Consider the following 22038-nt stretch of genomic DNA (forward strand, 5'->3'; position numbering starts at 1 on the left):
AGAAAAACTGCACACTCTTAAAAACTAGCTAAAGGAGAAATTTGAATATGGTCTGTGGATTGATTGTACCAATGTCAGTGTCCTGGTTTGTACTATAGTTATGTAAGATGTCACCACTTGAAGACACTGGGTAAGGGACATATAGGATCTCTCTGTACTGTTTTTGCAACTTGCCAAGAGTCTGCAATTATTTCAAAATTAAAAGCTAAGTACAGAAAAAGTAGTTAAAGGTAAAGGACTTTGTTTATTCTTAATGTGTTAGATGACTTCAGCAACTTTCTTTCTTTCTTTTTTGGGGGGAGCCTCTTACGTACTTGATACTAGGGATAATAACTAATTAGAACTCATTTTCATTATAAGAGCCTATTTCTTTTTATTTTATGATATTTTATTTTATTTATTTTATTTCATGATAAGGGCCTTTCAGAGAAAACACAGTTTACAAACAGTAGCAGATATAAACCATTTATTATGTATTGCTTCTAAGAAGCAAGCCTCTAACTAGTACTTAGGTTAAATATAAGAGTTGCACACATTATTCTAGTAAGACTAACAGTAGCATTTCCTGGATTTAGATATAGCCAGGACATCTCTCAGGTTTATTTCTATTTCTTCTCCTAGTTTGCTAAATCATTGTGTAAAGTTCTGCTTTTATTCTATATTCCCTTTTTAATTTCCTCTACCAACTTTTACTTAAATTAAGTTTCTTTAAGCTGATTCTGTAGGGATAATGAAAAGTTAAGTCTGATGACAGAAAACATTAAATCTGATTGGCCTAGTCTGAGAACATAAAGGTTTTGTAAAATAGTTATTTATAAAAGGAAGTGTGGCAGAGTGGAAAGGCCATGGGTGTTAGAGTCAGGTAGATCTGGATTTAAACTGCCATTCTGCCACTACAGTTTGTGGTGGTTGTGAATATCAAATGGTATGATATATCTATGAAATGCAGCATACTGCCTAGTTCATAGAAAACACTCAGTAATTGGTACAGATTATTACTAAATATGTATTAAGTCTGTTTTCATGCTTATCAAATGAGAAAGTCAGTTTCTACGTAAGCTTAAGTGCCAAAGTGACTTAAGCATATCAAATGAACTTTGTCCCTTTTTTTTCTTCAAAGAGCAGTAAAGAATTCATAGGTGAGTTCATGGTCCTAAAATGCCACATTTTAGTTATGCTTGTTTTTTTTTGTAAACCAAGATGATGAACTTTATATCACTCTAGTCTGTCACTACCAAAATGTAGTTTGGCTCAAGGGAATACTTCATTTCTGGTCAAACTCTCCTTTGATTAGGTAGCTATTAGGAAAGCTATGCTTGATTTTAACAGTGATTCTATTGTGAGATTTTGTTTAAAGATGATAACAAAGTTGAATATCTTAAAAACAACATGTTGTCCTTTTAAAATAAATATAAAAACCTGCCAATCCATTTTGAAAATAAAAACCCCTCCATGTGCTCTGCTACCTTAGAAATGGAGAACACAGAAAATGGACAATGATTCTGTGAGACTAATAGAATATAATATGCCTCTCAGGAAAAAATTATAAGAATTCAGTTAAAAGAATTAATTTGACTGTTTTAAAAAAGAACCCATCATAGGGAGGCAAATTTTATATTTGGGTTTATTTTATCTTAAAAATAATTTCATAAAGTATATTATGAATGACCTCATTTATTTTTATCCTTCATTTGCAGTTCCTCATAGAAATGTGATTTGTTGTATGTATTCAAATAATAAAGCCTAGAGTTGATACAAGAACTACAAGTTGAATGGATTGATATGGCTATATTATTCATTTAAATTTAAAATGCAAACAGAAAACTGAATTTTGCTTTTCATTTTGGGCAAACAAAAACAAAAACAAAAACAACTCCCTTAATGTAGTGCAGTTTAAAATTTTATTTTTGCAGTCAACAGACAAAATGCTTAATATGCCTAGGAACCTTCAAATATAGCTTTTGAGTTCCTTTATGAACGTGTTATTGATTCCAACTGGCTTGCTGAAAACCTTTCATGTTCTTTTTTTAACATTTTAACAAATGTGCAAAAGGAGTACCTGGGTTTCATTTCATGATTTATATTAGTGTTGCTTACTGTTTAAATAGTTTCTCTAAGAATTTTAAGGCTACTATAATTTTCTCCATATACAGGGGATTAGCCCTTTGGGAGGAAAAGGGTCCTCCCCCCTACCATATCTCCATGTCCTTTCTCTGATCAGCTGGCATGTCTGTATGTTATTTTTATCCACGAAATTGTATATTGCCTTCTCCATAACCAATGCCGGTAACAGTCCGTAGAAGCTCTTCCCCTGAGACTGATTTCATTTTCTTTACTACACACCCAGTCTCATAAGCTAGGAGCCTAAGCTACAGACAGTCAAATGAATTTTGATATCCCAGGTGACAGCTTGCTCATTGCTGCAAAATTATTAGGCTTATCAAGTATTTGCTTCACCTGGACAGAAGAATCTTTTACTATTACAGGTAGTCAGCTGATCATTTGGGGAATATTGTATCTTACTGTTATTTGTGCCTTGCTTGCCTGTGAAATTGGTACTTACTGTTTAGAAATGGAGCAGCATGAAATACATTAAAACCACATGTGAGTACATCTGTTTTCAGCCTTCTGAAGCATAGGTTGGACACAGTGAAATAAAGATTCATGAAATGGTATTATATTCAGTGTATAGTAGGAAAGACCTCAGAAAATTAAGGAGCCTTTTTTCTTTTCTGTGTGGGAAGGAAATAAAAGACTGTAGATATAAACCAAGAAGTAGCAGTTATGGAGTGGAAGCAGAAGGAGACCACACAGGAATAAAGACGGAAAAAAAATAGTACTTGAAAATTATCAGATGTCAGATGGAGTAGAACAATCCAGAGTTTCATAATAGTGGTTGAGCATTTTAAATCCTATATATGAAAACAATTTAGTACCAGTGTGCTTCATTTCACTAGAAAGCCAAATGAGACAGCAAAATTACTGAGAGAAAAAAGGCAATCTGTAAATTGTCAAAACATTATAATTGTTCTTCAGATATTAATTAACTAAATTATGAGTCAGAATATCTTATTTTTCCTCAAAATATTGTGAAATTGGAATCTTTTTCTCTTCATATCGTTATAGAATGTATCTTGCTTTCATTTTTTGGAAGAGGGAACTCAACATATCCACCCAATCCCCTTGAGTTTCAGGCATTTTAAATACTTGATATGAATGTAAGCAATAATGATTGCATTCAGAAATGCAGGTTGTTTCAGGTGCCGGTCTTTTACATATCCTATGGTGCCCAAAAAACCTATTGCATATGGAGAGTAAGTAGTGGGAGTATGTTATACAGCTAGACATTACTGCCACACTTATTTCATGTATTCATTTAATAAGAATTTATTTTAAGAGCTGGATCTACTCCAAAGATACTATGTATTTAATTCCTGACTGCGGAAGGTATTGTGACCTTGCGTTTTAAAATATTTTTGATATATGTTTTTCATTTTTTACTGCACGTTAAATTTGGGGGCCCTTCCCCCCACTAGTTTCATTCCTGTGGATTTGTTTGAAACGCTTAAATGAGTAGGCAAGCGATGATTCCATCTGTGCCACTTTTCTTTGTTGCTAAGCAAAAGAATTTATAATGATCTCTCTAGAAGAAAATCATGAAACTCTGTTGAAAGTTTAGTACACAAAGCCTGTTTCATTTATTTTGTATAAGGTTTTTTTATGTCACTGTGAGAGAATGACCGTTGGGATAATTTAAATTCTTTATCTTTACAGTAGGGGGAGGAAAAAAGTTAGTGCTACTTAAAAAAAAGATACCGTTAAAAAATAACTAGGAAACCTTAAATTTTCCTTTGAGGAACAATTTTAAAAATATTTCTATATTCCAAATTGCAGCCACGTAGTTCTCTATTTTAAAGAGCAGATGTTGCAGACTGATACAGATGTTTTAGAACATAAATTGCATACCGGCTTTCTGTAGACTGAGATAGCTCCAAAAACTTTCTATGAAAGTTGCTGAAAATAGGACTAAATTTATTTTTTTATTTTTTATTTTTTTTTACTTTTTTTTTATTCTTATGTTAATCCCCATACATTACATCATTAGTTTTAGATGAAGTGTTCCATGATTCATTGTTTGTGCATAACACCCAGTGCTCCATGCAGAATGTGCCCTCCTCAATACCCACCACCAGGCTAACCCATCCTCCCACCCTCCTCCCCTCTAGAACCCTCAGTTTGTTTTTCAGAGTCCATCGTAGGACTAAATTTAATATCATTGTTATAGATTTGAATTTTGGAGTCAATAAAAATATAAAAAACAAAAGGAGTTCTTACTAAAATAAGTTCTGTCGCTATAATATTAAAATGATTTATTTAAATGGTGGTGAGGGGTATCATTTCTTACAGTATTTAACCCTTTTCTAGTTGAATCAGTTTGCCTCTGGCAATTTGAGAAAAGACTGCTATGCACTCCCCTGCACCCCACTCCTCCATCACTTTTGTACAGGACTAAATGGACATTTTCCTTTAAGGGAGATGTAACAGAGCACAATACAAAGTGCCATACAGAAGAAATGGATAGTGCAAACCAGCTCATTTTACTTGTGGTTCTTAATCAGATTTCACCTTCCAAGTAAATTACCATCACTTGATGTCAGATGTCTTCTGGTGAACTGGGGGATCTTTAAATATTACCCTTCTTCTTGAAGAAGAAGGGTAATATTTAAAGACCCTTCTTGAAGATTCAGAGTCCGCCAGGCGGCTGCTCTGAAAGCCCTGCTGGAGCCTTCCTGAACTCGGCCGGTTCCTTCTAGCTCTGTTTGGATGATACCAAGTAACTCAAAGCAGCATAGCAGGGGAGTGGGCGAGGCCTCCAGAGAGTAGAAAATTGCCTTACTTCTAGAAGCTTCATAAGTAATGGAGTAAGGTACATAGCAAAGAAGACAGTTTAAACTCGGCCACAACAAGCTTCGTGTGTGGCTGTTTAGAAATGAAGTGGTTTCTTCTCCTTTTGCACTCTCCCTTTTATGACTGCTGAAATGGAACATCCTAAACAGTCTCTCTCTTTTGCTTGGCTTAGTTGTGCCGCAGGATGGGACCTGGGCTTCTGTCTTGAGGTAATTCTTTTGTGAGCAAGGAGAGGACAAAGTAGTGGGGCATGATTTTCTTTGTATTACGGATGCAGGGTGTATTCTTAATTTTGAATCACCGTCTCCTTTCTAGTTTCCTACTGGTCAGGATTTGTTGGATTCCTCACAGCACTGTGTAGGCGGAGTTTACAAAGGTGTGGATTTTGAACAGTGTGACTACACTTTTTCAGATTGGGGATTGCTGTTGTTTTTGGTTTGGTTGTTTTGTTTTACGTGGGGGAGGGGAATGCCTGGGAGAACAAAATGTGATGTGTGTGAACACTGATGTGCTCATAGCATTGGATTGAAGTCCTCCTCACTCTAGCCTCTGAACTGAAACCAGCGCAGTTCATACTAAACACTCCTCGTGCGGTGTCCAGATCCTCCTCTGCCCAAGTTACTGACTTAACATGTACTGGTAAGTAGAAAGTAGTGATCCTTTGCCCTCTGTCCTCTACACATTTGTGATAGAATATTGACCCTTGTTTTTATTTGTTCTGAAAGTCATATAAGCAGTTGTCACAAAGGGGGAGTTTGTCTTATGTCATCTGTGATGTGGGTCCATAATTACTAAAGCAGTCCTCTTAATCCTGAACATGGAGCACAAAGAATCTTATTTTGAGTCCATGAAAATTGAGTGGTCCTCTTAAAACATTGTTAATCTCTGATTTTACCTGGGTGGAGGTGAAGGTAAAGGGGGTGTGGGGGGTAAGTGAGAGTGAACTTTTTATAATACTAGAAGGTTCAAGTTCATAAACATTTCTTTAAAAGAGGCTTTTAACTTAGTAACTTGTTTTTTCCTTTACAAACTGTGTAAATATTTTATGGCTGTTTTGACTTAATTTTGTTGGACACCTTCAGAACAGGGACTGGTGATAGTTAACACTTAGAAATATGGAGAAAATAATAACTTCGAAAACAAGCAGCAGTCAGGTAGCAAAGTAACAAGTGCTTTCCCGTAATGTTTTACACTTCCACAGTGTTGTGTACAGCTTAATAAGTATAAGTATTATAATATGGACAGAAATTAATATTATTTTCCATTCAGAAATGAAATTAGGATGACATTTCAGTAGTAAGGTTTTCAGATGTTGTCAACAATTTGTCAGTGTTAAATATTAGGGACCTCTCTACACTATAAACATCGTAGAAGGAGGTCCAGAGTATTTATAGAGATCCATTTTGTTGCTGCTCTGCATCCAATTTAATAATAGAAGTGTACCTTTTGGTACTGTCACTTACTATTTTTCTGTTTTCCCCTTCTGAATTATAAAATTCTATGGAGAAGTGACTTGCTCTCTCATTTTGTGACTAAACCAGCCCTGTATACTAATATCTGCATAATGAAAGCTCTTTTGATAATGGAGTAGTACAATAGCGAGCTGTCTGTGAAGGTCTTAAGACTTTCCTTGATCCTGTTATATAATCCTTGAATGTTATTTGCTGACTTTGAGGGAGGGAAGCAATACCACCTGATTCATAGCTGTCATAAAAATACCCAAGATTCTCTTTGTATTCAGTTTAGTAACAGGAAGGACAGAACCGTTGCACGATTGTGCCACAAAATTATTTCTTCCTTGATATGCGTGGAATTTCTACCTAAATATTGTATGCAGTTGATTCATTTATCACCTACGTATGCCTCATACGGTGAATTTCTCTACCCCAGTGCTCCTTATTTTTTTCCCCTCATGTTGCCACTGTCCTCACTACTAAAGTTAAAAGATGGAAAAGAGCAAAAACTCAGTGAATTTGTTGTTGTTCAGCAGTAAAAATATGCAGCAAAAGGACTACTTTTTACCTAATTCTGAATAGTTACTACTTTTTTCAGTCAGGTACTGAAATGGCCAGGCTGCCTCTGGGCTTCATTATTTTGTCTAACTGACTGATTCCGAATTCAGTCCCACGCCATGCACTCTGTTCTAAAAGCAAGGCTTTGTTTTATTCCGGGAATTACCTGGTAACCAGTCAATTAAGAACATTAGTGGAACTCTGAAGGGAAAGCAGTTCTATAATCTCTTTGGAATCCAGTTGGGCTGGTGCCAGTTGCTATACATTGGGAAAGAGAAGGAGGAATCAACCAATTAGAGGACCCTTTTTTAATTCTCAAGAAACCAACAATAAGTGCAAATCTTAATTCTGAAGAGTAGCCATGATTAATTGAAGTATAAAGAACTTAAAAAAAAATCTAACTTCTACTAGCTCTAATATTCCAAATAATAAGTGCCTGGTATGGTTAATTAAATACAGATATTTAAATTAGCCACTCAGTCTCTTTGTTGTAAATGATCAGTAGTTGTTAGCTTATAACAGACTTTCCCAAATTGTAAGAGGTAAAAAGAGAAGCATTTAGGATTGTGTTTGAGCCTGGCTCTGCCATTAGCAGTTATATGGCCTTAGGTCCATCACTTCTCTCTAGATCTTGGTTTCCTCACCTGGTAATGGAAGGACAAACATCGTGACATTTAAATTACTAGTAGCAATTCCATGCAGTCTCTCTGACCTGGTATTCCTGAGGGACAAAATTGAAGGTTTTTGTAGTTTAATGACTAAAAGTAGTGTATGAATTTCATGTGAGTTTGCGTGTAGCAGTATTTAATATTGAGTGGTTATAGAAAGGGTATACCAGAAATCAGTCAAATGTAGCCAGTTGAATGAAGGCTTGTTTTTAGACAGCATCTTTTCTTCTTGAGATAGGCCTAAAAATATGTTTTAAGAAGCAGTTGTTTAAACTTGGCCTCATGGAATGTTTTTGTTCTCAATGTGTGGACCACAGGCCTCTTCACCCATGGGAATTATTTGATGGGGCCTGTGAATCCATTAGGACTAAGCATTCCAGTTATGTGATAGATTCATTTACATATGTAGGATTATTTTTCAAAACCATGTGGATGCTGATGTAATGCAATTAAAATACATTTAAAGGTGTTGCAAAATTTACAGAAGCCTTGTATTAAGGTTGTTTGTCATTGTTTTACTTGTAGTATTCACTGGAGTGGGGGTTGGGGACCTCAGTTTTAGCATGGTGGGGAGGCTCTCTGAAATATTTTGATTAAAGTTAGTCTTAAATACAGAAGTTTAGGAAATACTGCTCTAGAGAACTTATCTAATTGTTCTGCTTTAAACTGCCCATTACCAATAAGAACACAGCATAAGAAGGAATTTAGTAGAGGAAATGGTGAGGATGAAGACAGAAGAGGGAGGAGGTCACTTGCCCTATCCTAGATTATTATCTCCATCAAATAGCATTTTGGAACTTTGTCTCTGACTTCTGAAACCGTCTGTTTGCCCTGTGAGGCAGGGCTAAGAGTGTGGGATGTTTAGGCTGCATCTGGCACGATGCTAAGGTACAGGGGGAGCCATATGACAAGAGGAATGCACCTTGGAGTTGGGTGTTAGGGGGAGACAGCTCCCCCTAACACATGATTTGGAAGTATCTTACATTTTAGCTCCTGCTTATATTCCAGTTCCACAAATATTTGAGCACACTCTAGGTACCAGGTAGTAGTAGATCAAAGGACACATTCGGTACCAGTCTACATTTTTCTTTTTTGAGATAGACCTGGACATTCTGTATAGGAAGCAGTGTTAACAACCAGTTCCAAGTAAAAAAGCACTTACTTCTGATACTATTTCTCTGACTTTTACTTTGTGCCCCTTCTGAGATTTATATAACTTAAATCCTTACAATAACCTTTTATGTGAGTTTTGTGATCTCCATTTTACAGCTGGAGAAATTGAAGTTCAGAAAGACACAACAGCTTCTATAGTCACTCAACTAACTGGTACCTAGAGGGTCAAGACAGGAGCACACAGCTTCTGACTCCTGGTTCAGTTGCTTGGATATTTATTGTGTAGCATTTAAGAAGGAAACACACATAAAAATAACTTAAACTTTTTTTTTTTTTTTTTCCAGTATGTTTTAGACAGAGAGTAGGCATTAAAAGTTTCTTAATTTCTACTTAGGAGACTGGATATAGAATTTAAGATCTGTATTTTATCATAGTCTATAAAAAACTCACATCTCACATCTGCTGGTTTCTTATTGAAGGGTACATTTTGGGGGTGGAGGTCAAAATAGAATCATTGAGGGAACTTTTCCCAACTGGCTTATTCTTTTCCCTGATTCTGATTCACCAGGTCTATCATGAGACTTAAGCATGTGTATTCTCCAAATGATTCAAATACACTGCTCTCCTGCCCCACCCCCATCTTCACTCCCTTTGTGAACCACTTTGATATAAAGCGATGGCAGGCCATTCATACAGCAAATACATATCAAGAATCAACCACGTGCCAGACACTATTTTAGGCTGTTGGGATATATCAGGGAATAAAAACAAAGACTCCCGGCCTCGTGCACCTTATCCTTCAAATAATTAGCAGATATTTTTGAACGGCCTGTTTATTATTTAGTTTTGAAGGCTAGTAAGTAAGAGGAAGACTCTGCCTTGAATATAGATAGGAGAAAATAGAAGCTAGGGCCTTCTGAGAAATAGCAAAAGGTGAAATTATAACACGTATGAAAATTCAAGCACATTCTTCATTAAAGTTCAATAAAGTCATCAGAATTTGTATTAAATAAGTGATTAGAATTAATGATAGGTATGTATGCAGAAAGCCAACTAATGACTTTACTGATTGCTTTTTGGGGGTTGGACTTCAGTAACCAGCTTTAAGAGCAGTTTATCACTCTTCTCTCTAAAGTTCTCAATCTTTTGCAGGTATCTTGGCTTATGGTCCCTAGAGATTTCCTAAGTTTGTCTTGATCTTTTATGTTCATGTCAGTACAGAGAGCCATTTCTCATAATCATTTTTTACCTTGGGGTCAGATCTACAACTCTTTATGTTTATTCACTGGTTCTTTTCAAATGTGTCTCTTGTAACACATGCCTTTTTTATTCAACCTTTTTTGCAAGGTAGGAGAATTTTAAATTACTGTCTTGACTTTTTTCTAGATTACTTAAAACTTTTCTACTACCCGTTGGTCTATTTTTCCACTTTTCTTTCCATTATATTATTCTTTTTTTAAGACTGGCTTTTGTTAGTTTAAATTTGGACAAAAACTGTGCCTCGTTTTTTAAGCTTAAAAAATTGCCATTAATCACTGGTATCATAACATCCTCTTAAGGCAAGTTATCTTGTTGTTCTGTCCTCTAAATGTAGCATCCAGAGTCAGAAGGCCTCTGGCAGGGATAAAAATAGCCTTCCTGCTTGCTGGCTTGTTGTTGGTTTACTGGCAGTAGGAAATCTTTTGAATTCCTTAATTGGGTCAGCTCTTCGCTAGTTTCTCTCTAGACATTCCCTTCTGCCTGAAATTCTTAGATGCTTTTAGATCTTGCAACTTTGTAACTGCCCTGAGTTACAGTCAAAGCCATCCTTTTATATGAAACCTTCTGTAATCTATAGAAACTTACCCATTGACTTTCCTTATCTTATGGATAAATGTTATTATTATTATTATTATTTTTGCCACTATTACAGTCTCGTATCACAACTGAAAAAGTAAATTTGAGCCATTGGTACAAAAGGAAGACCTCCTTAGTTTTTTTAAAAAGGAACATTATTCAGTTGAATTTTCAGTTTTCATTTCCTAAAATACTTCTGCTATTTTGCCAATTTGGCTATTATAAAAGTAAGGAGTTCGATTTTTTTTTTTTCCTCTTGCTTTCCCCAAAGAAGAATTACATCCATTTGTAACCAAGAACACTAGCAAACTCTGATTTTTCTGAAGCTGAAAAATCCCCCAGATGTCCACTCCCTTCTCCCAAGTTTTCAGTTTGGATTTTATTTGGCTAAAATGAATCCTTCCTCTTTCTTTCACAAGTGGAAAATTGTTGATTATCTCTGGCTTATATTCTGAGAGGGGAAAGGCTTTAGTATTAATAAAGCACCTATTCTATATCCGGGGAATTTTCTGAGCATTCTGAAAAAATGGTCTCATGAATTTCTCAATAGCCTTGTGAAGTAAATGGAAATATTTGTTTTACTGAGGTTCGTAGAAGCTATGTAATTTGACCTAGCTCACAAGATGAGATTGTACTGACTCTCTACCCTTTCCACTGCATGTTCCATGGCAGGGAGACCACCAGTTGCTGGCTTAGCTTTATTCATTCATTCATTCATTCAACAGCTATTTATTGAGCCTCTTTGCTCCAAGCTCTGCGATGCAAAACCCAGAATTTATCCTTAAAGATTCTGTTGCCTTAGAGAAAGAGAGAGTTTAGAAATAGGTAATTTAAATATAGTGCAATAAGTGTGAAGGATATTGTATGGAGCACATGAGGTCATCGAATCAGAACAGGTGGTTTGCGGCAGGGAGGACTTTCCATAGGATGTGAGGCCTGAGATAGAAGATACCTAGGCAAAAGGGTAGTGGCTTGAGTGGTGAGACATTGGGAACAAAGAGAGGAGGGCATTCCAGACAGGGAGGATCCCAGAGGTAAAAATTAATGGGCCAGTAGTTCTGAATGTCCGGAGTACCACCTAATGTGGGAAGGGAAATGGTGGTGTGGAGAGATGAACCTGGAGAGATAGGCAAGAGGAGTCAAGAATTTTTAATAAGCCCTGGCTTTTAAAAAACTGAAAGCCACATCTTTCCTGGAGAAGGGTTTTGTTTAGCCTAAAAGGTAGATGTGTGTGTGATTTAAATGGCTCTTTGAGTGGGTGAGGGGCAAGATTCTTCAGCTGATGTCAGCCCCAGCCAGCTCCTCCTCTGTGATTTTGCATGGAAGCATCTTTACTGGAAGTTGGTTGTATCATAGATAGGTAGAGAGTAAGGTACTGATTTTGATTTGGGGAGTTATTTTTGGGTCAATAGAATAAATTATTAAAATAATTATCTTTATATCATTAAGTGATAGGATACAGTCAACACATTTTATTCGTTCATATTGATATGTGTTCTGCATCTGTAGAAGTAAAAACTTGGTATTCAGAAACTGAATTTATTACGCATTTCTTGAGCCTTGCTCTGCGTTGTCTAGGTCCCCACAGCGCCATCTTGCTGCAAATCTCAGGCAGTGTTGGTGAAAACCACAGATGCAAAAAGGCAGGTGGAGTAGCACCTCCTTTAAACAATTATTTGTGGCAGTATAGCTTTGACTTTCTTAAACGTGAACTAAGGAAAATTAGCAGGAACAGGAGCAGGAGGAACACTTCTAGCTAAACAACAACAAATGTTTGTGTATGTTCATGTATGGATATGTGTGGTGTGTATAAATCTTTGCTCTACCTTAAAAATGGGCCTAAGCCCATACGTCTCCTTTTCCTGTTAGAAATTTTTAATGGTGTCCACTGAAAACCCTTCCCTTTTCTTTGGAGTATCCAAGTTTTTATAGTGTAAGTCAATCAAAAAAATTAACTTAGAATTTCACATTACTTGTCACTTTCTAGGACTGCATGCTGTATTTTGGATAACCTTGCAGTTATTCTGTATTATCATTCCTTAGCCTACACACATCACCAACAATGCTAGTATGACTGAAAAAGAGAAGGTCATAGCATGAAGTCTAATAGCTCTGTAGAACATTTGATATTTTTCAGTGTTTGTATATTTGAAATAGCGTTTATTATATCAATTCCTGCTGAATCATCAGTAGCAATAATATCTGCATTACATTTTAGAAAATAACTTTTTCTCTCATTTTGAGAAGAATATATACATTTATATCCTCTAATGTATTAGAATATTTCCTTCTAGTCCTTCCTCCTTTCATCTCATTGACTAGGTTACTTTAGTTTTAGTCTTAAAAGAATATGATAGTACATAGTGTTCTTTTGGGCACTTACTCACCCAAGCAGTTCTTAGTCTGGTTGGTAAATATTGGTTCTCCAACTTGCAAATGCCTGGCATAGAATTGCCTAGTTGAAGTACGGATCTTTTCTGGGCTGTAGAATTTGGTAGTGTAGTTCCCCAGAGTCACACTGTATCAGTTGCCTATATTTGGCTAGGTTGAGTCATATCACCAAATATAGTCTATGCCTTCTGCATGATGTATGCCAGGCTTCTGGCTCCAAATGCCACAGCTGGCCTCCAGAGACGACTGCTTTCCTGTCATAATGTCCTGTCATAAGATTAGGACTGCTGATCAGGCAGTATTTCTTTATATTTATAACACAATCAATACCAGGAGCCTTCAAAGATTGAATTTTATCCACCAAATAGGGTTCACTTGCCTGAAATCTCAAAGCCCTCCTTCTCCCTTGAGAAATTCAATTCTAGATGTGCCAAAACTTCGGTTATATTTATGGATAGTTGAGTTATCAAAAAAAACAAACAACAAAACAAACAGAACCCACAAACACTGGATTATATTCAGCTTCAGATAGCTTATTTTTATTTTACTTCACTGTATTCATTTGTGAAACGCTGGTGTTTTAAGTTCAGTGGAATGAACTCATTGAGTGCTTACATGGTACTCAAACAAGGAAACTCAAGGTACCTAGGTAAAAAAAAAAAAAGCTCTGATTCTTAAAGGGGGCTATTATGGTAAAAGAGAGAAAAAAGTTAACTAAAATGATTTACCTAAGAAGGTTGACTGTTGCAACATAGCTAGAAAGAAAAGTTGGTGAATTAATCTTAACAAGGGGGTTGCCTTTTTGGGAAAGTTGCCCTGGAAAGAGGTGAATCTGAAGGAAAAAAAAAAAAAAAGATTTGAAAAATACCCTCCACTGGGAACAAAGGAAGAGGGCACTGTCTCAGACTAGAGAGGGGACTGTCAGTGATCTAGCTGTGGGACGGAAAATGCAGAAATGCCTGTATAAATTGGCATCCATAGAACAGAGAGGATCTTAGAGCAGAAATGAAGGGTATACAAGGAGAATGAAAAGGTGTACAAGGAGAATGAAAGGAAGACTTGAAAGTCTCACGACACTTATAATGAGAGCTTACGGAAGATTTCCAGAAAGGAAGTGATATGGGTTATCCGTAATAGATGTCATGAATGGATGACTCTAGATATTTTAATTGTAGAAAAAATTTACAGAAAAATAGGACAGGCAGGATAAGAAAGCATTATGAAGTTAAAAAAAAAAAGTTTAAAAAAAAATGTCATTGCTTATATTTTAAAAATTGAAATAGAAAGCATTACTGATTGGTTAACAAAATGTCACAGGTGTATTTGTTACTCAGAGGCCAAAATTGATTCCAGCCTGACAGGACTCATATCACAAGATCAGGTTAGAAAATTAAAAACAAGTATCACTTTCAGAGTTAAACTATGGACTTTGCCAGTGATTCTTCAGTGCCCTATTGTCTTAGCTGAAGGGTAGAATTACTGCATTCAGAAGTCTGAAGAGCAGAAAAAGTATCAAAGGTCACCTACCTTGGCGGTAGAGGGTAGGATCTCTTCAGGAGCTGTGCATTGAGGCAAACTCTGAGAACTGAATTAAGGGACATTTTTGTGTCTGTCAAGTTGAAATAGTCTTCTTATCTCTCTCCTTAAAAGAGGTACCCAAAAGGTGAGTTTCTGATAAGGTTGGAACTTGATTTGTTTAAACTGGGCCAGCCGGTTTGGTAATTTGTCTTTTGGATTCTCATTGTTCATTATCCCTTCTTGGCATCAAATGAGAAGCATTTAGTTCATATGGAACAGTTCTGGTTTCAGTTGAAATGTTAGCGTTAAAAAAATTAGAGTATCTTCTCCGAAATAAAGAATTTCCTCTTAAACTTTGTTTAATATAGTTAAATACTTTGTGTGTTGACCTACATCAACTTAAAAAAATATTTTATGGTAAATAAAAATGGTATGTGTGATACTTCTGTTAGTTTATTTACTAGAGGGTTTTTACAGCTATAAAATTTATACATGTTTTCCATTCCAGAAAATCAGCTGCTACTTTGAGTTAACTGATTGGGAAACACTACTCACCCCCTCCTAACTTTTGTAACAGTTAAGGTCATGTTCTTCCAATATCTCCAGTCTGTGCTTTTTAAAAAATGTGCTTGTGATAGGTTATACAATCCAGGTTTATAGTTAAAAGCAGTTCAGATGGAATTCACTGGATTTGGATACTTGGCTCTCTATGTTAGCCTTAAATAATTGAGCCAATTTTTAGAAAGAAATTGAAATATCAAAATTAATTTTTGCCGCCTCCTTCCCCATCTCCATCCCTACCTTCACTCTAAATAGAAACAAGCTGAAATTGAAGTGACCTAATTAACAACTTAATAACCCTTGTATCTGGTTTTAAATTGTAGTAGGAAAATTGTTAAGTTCAGATTTTGTTTTGTATTAGACCCCCAAGCTTTGGATATGGGTTAATTAAAGCTATTAGCAATAGAGAATGGTTTTCTTTTTTGATGGTGTGAGTTCAGTTCTTTAGAGACTATTTCAAAGAAGCAGAATTTTGAGAAGTTGTAGGATAGTTGAGGCCTAAAGTTCCTTTTTCCTCAAGAGTTGTAAATATATGGCTCATGGATTGATAGGACCACATATTAGCTCTGGTTCCCATAGTGTTGTTCAGTGGAACCAGATAGAGCCTTTCTGGCATCTTGCAAGGCTTGCCTCAGCCTTAAGGCTGCTTCCCCACTTTTTCCATAGCTTTGGAGAGTCTGCTGTGATTCTGTGGAAGTAGAGTTTAGGCTGCTGTTTCCTAGTAGAATGTCTCTAATTATGAATCAATTTTAAATTCTCACACTACCCAATTTACAGAGTACTGACTATGGTAGATAATTAACAGTCACATTCTTCTATTCATTCTCTAAATGATCAAGACTTGTAGAGGGTTTTCCATCATTTTTATGAAGGTGGGTGTAGATGTAGAATATGGAGACTTAAAAATGTTGCCCTAATGATTTTTTATAACTTAACAGCATAGAGCTAGGCATATGGTATGGTACTCAGAATAGGTATATGGTATGTGGTTTGGATACCCCAACTCAATATGTAAAAACTCTTCCAAAACAGAAATGTAATTCCTGATAAAGGGAGAAATCCCAGTGCTGTTTCGCCCCTTTAATTGTGGCTACCAATTTGGAAAGATGTTGCATCCTCCAAAAATTTTAGTACTGTCACAGATTCTTTTTTGATGGACATCTTGGGTGTCCATTTTAAGTTCAAAACTAGATTTTGAACCACTTCAAAATTAGAAGGAAACTAACCCAGCATTTTTTGAGTACCTCCTGTGCTCTGGGCATTGTGCTATGTGCTTTGATACTTTCTGTCACCTGTAAGTACAGCGATATGTTTTTCTTTACTTTCTGTACTTTTCCTCCAAAGTGAGAATTTAAACCCATTAGTGTGTCTGTACATGTAGGCATAAGTCTGGCACTTTTGTTATGAATTATATAGAGAAATCTTCCTGCTAATTATGTATTTTTAAAAAACAAAAAAACTACACACATGAAAACATTTTCACATTTATGGGGCAAAAAAACTATTATTACGAGTTTCATTTAGAATATAATGTTATAAAGAAAATTACTTTGTATGGGAGTTTGGAAATTAGAGACCACAAATAGTTAAATATGAGGGATATTTTATTTTCCCACTTTCAAACTTGCCCTTTTTGGATGTTTGTGAACATGCTGATTGATATGTCCTCTGACTCATTGTGTTCATTAGCACAGCAAAGTTTTATCCCATAATAAAGCTTTTTAAAAATACCTTACCTATTAAAGCTATTAATTCAGCTTTGTTACTGAATACATTTAAACCATCTATGAAAAAAATAAATTTAGTAACGGCCTTCTTTTACCTTCAGGTCGTCTAAACTATTCATATCCAGGATCCGATAGCTCTCTGCTTATTAATGGTAAGTGATAATTGATTTACCCTAGTGAAGTTCACAGAACTGAAACAAGTTAGTCCTAGATGAGAAAATATAGTAGGTATGCTTTGACAAGTGGAAAAATGACATTAGTTTGTTCTGTAATGATAATTGCAAGTTGCTATTACTTTACTAGCTGTATAATGAATAATTATTTTTCCTCCAAATTGCGGCAGTAACTTTTTTAAACTTTGAGAACTGACTTATTCTCTGTCTTGAAATTGATGACAGAATAAATGAGAACCCCATAATTATACATAAAGAATGGTTTAATCTACCATTAGATTCTGTAGAGTGACCTTTGAAATGTCAACATGAAAACCATTTCCATGTAGTTAGAAAAATGTTCTAGGAGAAAGGGAGGGTAATCAGAGATCTGAAACCAGGAAAAGCAGCCTGAGACCACAGGGGTTGACATTGTAAAGGACAAGGTCAATTCACTATTTGCTGTCTAATGAGAACAAGAAAAATGAAGTTTTATTGACGTTTACAGTGCCTTTGGTAAATTCTCCTTTCTGGTTCTAAATATTACCAATGTGCTGTTGAGTTCTCTTTTATATGTCTATGCTGCAGTAGACTAAATTGCACAAGGAAGGGGCATCTCCTCATAGAAGGAATTAAAGAATCAAAAAGTGTCTGTTTTGTACTACTATAGTTTAATTGGGTAAAATACAAAAGTCTTATTTACTTCTTTCCTACTCATTCACTATTGAATATGGCTTTTAAATTTGTGTGTTCACAATGCTTTCCATCTGTCAAAGCTCATTGTAAGTCCCACCACCTCGAAGAAGTGTTCTTGGCTAAATAGCTATATTCTCATCATTCCAAAAACAAAACAAAACCAAAAAAGAAAGCCCCCCAAAACAAACAAGCAAACTTTGTACTCGTCTATGGTATATTGTGAATGGAAGATTAAAAATTATTTTTATGACTGGATCTACTTTTGGTTAGTATTTGACATCAGTATTCTGTAGAACATAGGATTGTTGAGCCAGGAAAAGTTAAAAGGAAATTTGATTTATGAGAGTTGCCGTGGGTACATCAGATCCTCTGAAGACTATACAGTTTGTAAAAGCCTCACTTACTCATCAGACTTTGGTCTTTTCATGCTACAGCTACCAGAAATAATGCCAAAATATAATATTTCAGTATAAATGTGTGTGGACTGAAAACCAAATCCAGTGGTGATAATGGCATCAAGATAAGTGGGAATAATATAAGGGTTGCCATTATAGCAGGATTTTAGCTTTTCCTGTGGAACGAGTTCCCCAGTCTGTGTGCTGGAAATGGCAATGAACCCAAGATTTGAGATGCTGATGTGCGATCTTAGGCAAAGTAGTCAACTCTTCTTTGTCTCAATTTCCTCATGCAGTTGCTAAATTAGATCAGTTGCCCCTGAAGTCCATCTTTGTTGAGGTGAGACTCTCTAATGGGTTTTCCTTAAAGCTAAATTCACTTCATTTTTTTAGAGTCTATTATTGTGAGATTGCCTCCTCTGCCCCTGCCATTAATATCCTTTCTTTTATGAATAGATTATTTTTTGTGACCCTTACTTGGCAATGAAAAATAAAGGTAATTTTTCCCCCAAATAATTGTTTTGAAATTTTACTTGTCCATAGATTCTAAAAGGGACTGGATGGTTTTTGCTGTCGTGTGCATGGAAACTGTGTTTATTAGAAAGGTATACCAGCTGAGGTTAATATTGTCTCAAACTGAAAGATAGGAAGATAAAGAACAAAGAGTTGTCAAAGAGGGAGAACTTGCTGGTTCCTTAAGCATAATCCCAGAAGGGTTATGACTGCCATGGTCTCAGATCCAGTGTTCATCTCAGAGGGTCCTAGAACTTGATTTTATCATATTTGATCAAGTGTTAGTTCTTAATAACCAACCAGCTAGGACCAGATGCCAATTTATACTTTTTTTTTTTTTTTTAAAGATTTTATTTATTTATTTGACAGAGAGAGACACAGTGAGAAAGGGAACACAAGCAGGGGGAGTGGCAGAGGGAGAAGCAGGCTTGCCGCGGAGCGGGTAGCCCGATGCGGGGCTCGATCCCAGGACCCTGGGACCATGACCTGAGCCAAAGGCAGATGCCTAACGACTGAGCCACCCAGGCGCCCCCAATTTATACATTTTAATAAGGAATAAAACTAGGTAGACCAGATGCTGGAGGTGACTGACAGAGTCATTCTTTCTCCAGTAGCAAAGTCCAGATTATAGCAGATTACTTTAAAATCATGAAATTAAAGCAAGGTGGGGGTGGAGGGATGTTGAGACAGTTTTTAGTCACCTTGTGTAGATGTAGGCATTGCCCATTCTCTTCAGTCAAATTTATGAAACCTCTTCTATGGAGGATTGCTTCTATAGATAAATTCATCTCATTTGTGTGTTGATGTTTTAGTAACTTTGCTGGCAATTTAATTCATGATTTGGGGGTACCTATCGTATAAATCTACTGTAAAGCACTATTTGTATTTAATGAAGATAACCTTTGGACTCATAAATACTACCCATTTCACAGAATTGTGATGAAGATGAAATGCGTGTAAATCACTTAGTGTAGAGCTGCTACATAGTTAAAATAATTAGAATATTTAGGAATATTTGTGGCTAGGAATATTAGTGCTAATATATACATATATATTTTGGTTAGGAATATTAATGCTGAAAATTTATAAGGAAAAAACAAAACGGGATTAAGATGAGTGTAAAAATCATCTATAGTTGAACATGCTTTCTTTGGCTGATTATTAAAATAAATAACATAAAAATTACTACATTCATTTTTAAATGCAGTCCCTTTATCTCCTATCCATGCAGTCTTTTCTTAAGACTGAAATAAAAGCCTAGTACATTGTGTTGCTTTACATTCATTATTCAATTTTAAGACTTTAAGGAACTATAAGGAGCTGTTCTTCCCTGTCCACCATAAATAATCTATTCAGGCTTAAAAACCTTTAGAAAGGTGATTTTATATAGCTACTCTACTTGTCTCAACGGTAACTTTCAGAGCTTTTTCTTCCAAGCCGCTGTTGAGTTGAAAGCCATTTCTTTTTTGTTTAGACAAAAATATGTGAGAACTGTTTACTCTCTTCACATGAACATCTGAATTTCGACTATAATTTTCATTGTATAACTTGTTTTGAAATTTTCAAGCAATGTCCAAGCTTTTTGGAAAAGAAGTGGGGTTTAAATCCTGAATAAATAAAATGAAAAAAAGATTCAGAATAGTCTACCAGCTTCAGCAGTTTATATTGGAGTAATGTTGGGATTTGCATGTACAAAGATAAAAAGAGCTTACTCATCTAGTGGATCAAATTACTTTTTTTCCCCTTTGGCCATGCTCAATCATCAGTTTTTATACTACGCAGTGACCTTCATATACCACTCATGACTTTCAAAAGACACTGCCCATATAATTCAACAAATAATAATTGATAACTGTGCTAAGAGTGTTGTGCACATTCTGGGGAAATTACTCAATCCATCACTGTTACTAGTTTTACAGATTTTTTTTTTTAGAGGACATTCTTGGGGGAAATCCTTGGATTTTAAGTGTATAAAAAAACCAAACTTCGTAGCTACTTTCTGGATGCTGTATTAGTTTGCTAGAGCTGCCTTAAGTACCACAGACTGGTGGCTTAAACAGAAATTTATTTCCTCAGAGCTTCTGGTCCTGGAGGTTAGAAGTTTTTAGATCAAAGTGCCAGCAAGGTTGATTTCTTCTGAGGCCTCTCTCCTTGGTTTGTAGATGGCTGTCTTCTCTCTGTGTTCACATGATTTTCCCTTTGTGCATGAATGGTGTCCTAATCTCTTCTTTTAAGGACATCCGTCATATTGGATTAGGGCCTACCTCCATGACCTCATTTAACCTTAATTACCTCTTCGAAGACCCAGTTGTCAAATACAGTCCTACTCTGAGGTTCTGGAGGTTAGGACTTTAGCATATGAATTTTGAGGAAGAAACACAATTCATCCCAGATCACATACCTTTTCCTAGTAAATTTTATGTAATAGGAATGTAGTTAGAACATCCATATTATGGTTATGAAAAACAAGCCTGAAACTGACTCAGTTTCTCAGCCAAGTCAGAAAGGAGTGTTAAGCTTGGGCCAGACTTACCTCAGATTCCTTTGGTATGTCCTGGTGTAGTTTTGAGACAGACATCAGATTGAAAGGTTAATTTTCCCTTTACCCATCTTGAAAACTTAGTTTGCCTGAGAAAACTAACATGCAATCCCAACCGCCTCTGTATAAACGTGCTCGTGCATGGTCCTTTTATGCCCCACCTTCCATTCCATTGTGTTAGCCCATAGGATTAACTGCTTCAAAAATGAAACCTCTGGCAGGGGAAGTTATAGAATAACAGCAAAATATATTAGGTTTTAACAGATTTATGTATGTATTTCCTTTTCTCTGTGGATGTCTTTCCCTTGGAAGCATCCACTAAAATATTTGCTTGTCCCAGAGGAGGAGATTACTTAAGAGATCTTTTAAAAAAAGGTTAGCATAGAACAACTCTTAATTATAGTTCTTTGGAAGGGAAGGAGGAAGATTGTTTGCTTAAGGATTGGGGGTGGTACACAGAAATCTATGAAAGGGGGGAGGGTATAATTTACCCATGAGAAATGTACATTATAGTCACTTACTGAAAATGTATATAGTGTGGATCTAGTTGCTACAATAAGGAGGATGTTGAAAGATGCCTTCACGAAAAAGATAATATGGAAACATATTGTAAATTCTAAAGTGCTCTGCAATTGTTAGCCTTAGAATAGTAATGAAAAGCTGAGAGTAATTATTGAAGACAACCTCAGAATATAGACACAGGAGTTTACTTTTGCGGAAAGGAAAAAATTACTACTTACTGAACATCTGACTGTGTGGTCATCATGTATACATAGGGTATCTTTTGTTATTCTCTGATCAGCTCTCCATTTTTGTAAAAAACTGAAGGTTAGGGATGTAGAGAAACTAGAGTCCCATTCTTTGCCCTTTTTTTCCTAAGATAGCTCTTTACAAATAATATCTTTGTCTCATCTTTATTGTATCTTATTGACATTCTTTGAATATTATACCACCAAGTTAGTATAAACACAAGCCAATGTGACATATGAAATCTCAACTACTAGGCATA

General features: G+C 35.9%; 1 protein-coding gene across 2 annotated transcripts in view; it reads left to right on the forward strand.

Moving 5' to 3' along the window:
- Positions 1-22038, forward strand: part of CPEB4 (cytoplasmic polyadenylation element binding protein 4) — a 62899-nt gene that overhangs the window by 20711 nt on the left and 20150 nt on the right. The window contains exon 3 of one of the 2 annotated variants that reach the window (XM_035014664.1): positions 16836-16886. The exons of the other annotated variant lie outside the window; for it this stretch is intronic. Within the exon in view, the coding sequence (XP_034870555.1) occupies positions 16836-16886 (51 nt within the window). The remainder of the gene's footprint in view (positions 1-16835; positions 16887-22038) is intronic. 2 annotated transcript variants of the gene reach the window in all.

Source organism: Mirounga leonina, unplaced genomic scaffold, assembly GCF_011800145.1.
Source record: "Mirounga leonina isolate KUSES-001 unplaced genomic scaffold, KU_Mleo_1.0 Mir_104, whole genome shotgun sequence".
Taxonomy (NCBI): Eukaryota; Metazoa; Chordata; class Mammalia; order Carnivora; family Phocidae; genus Mirounga; species Mirounga leonina.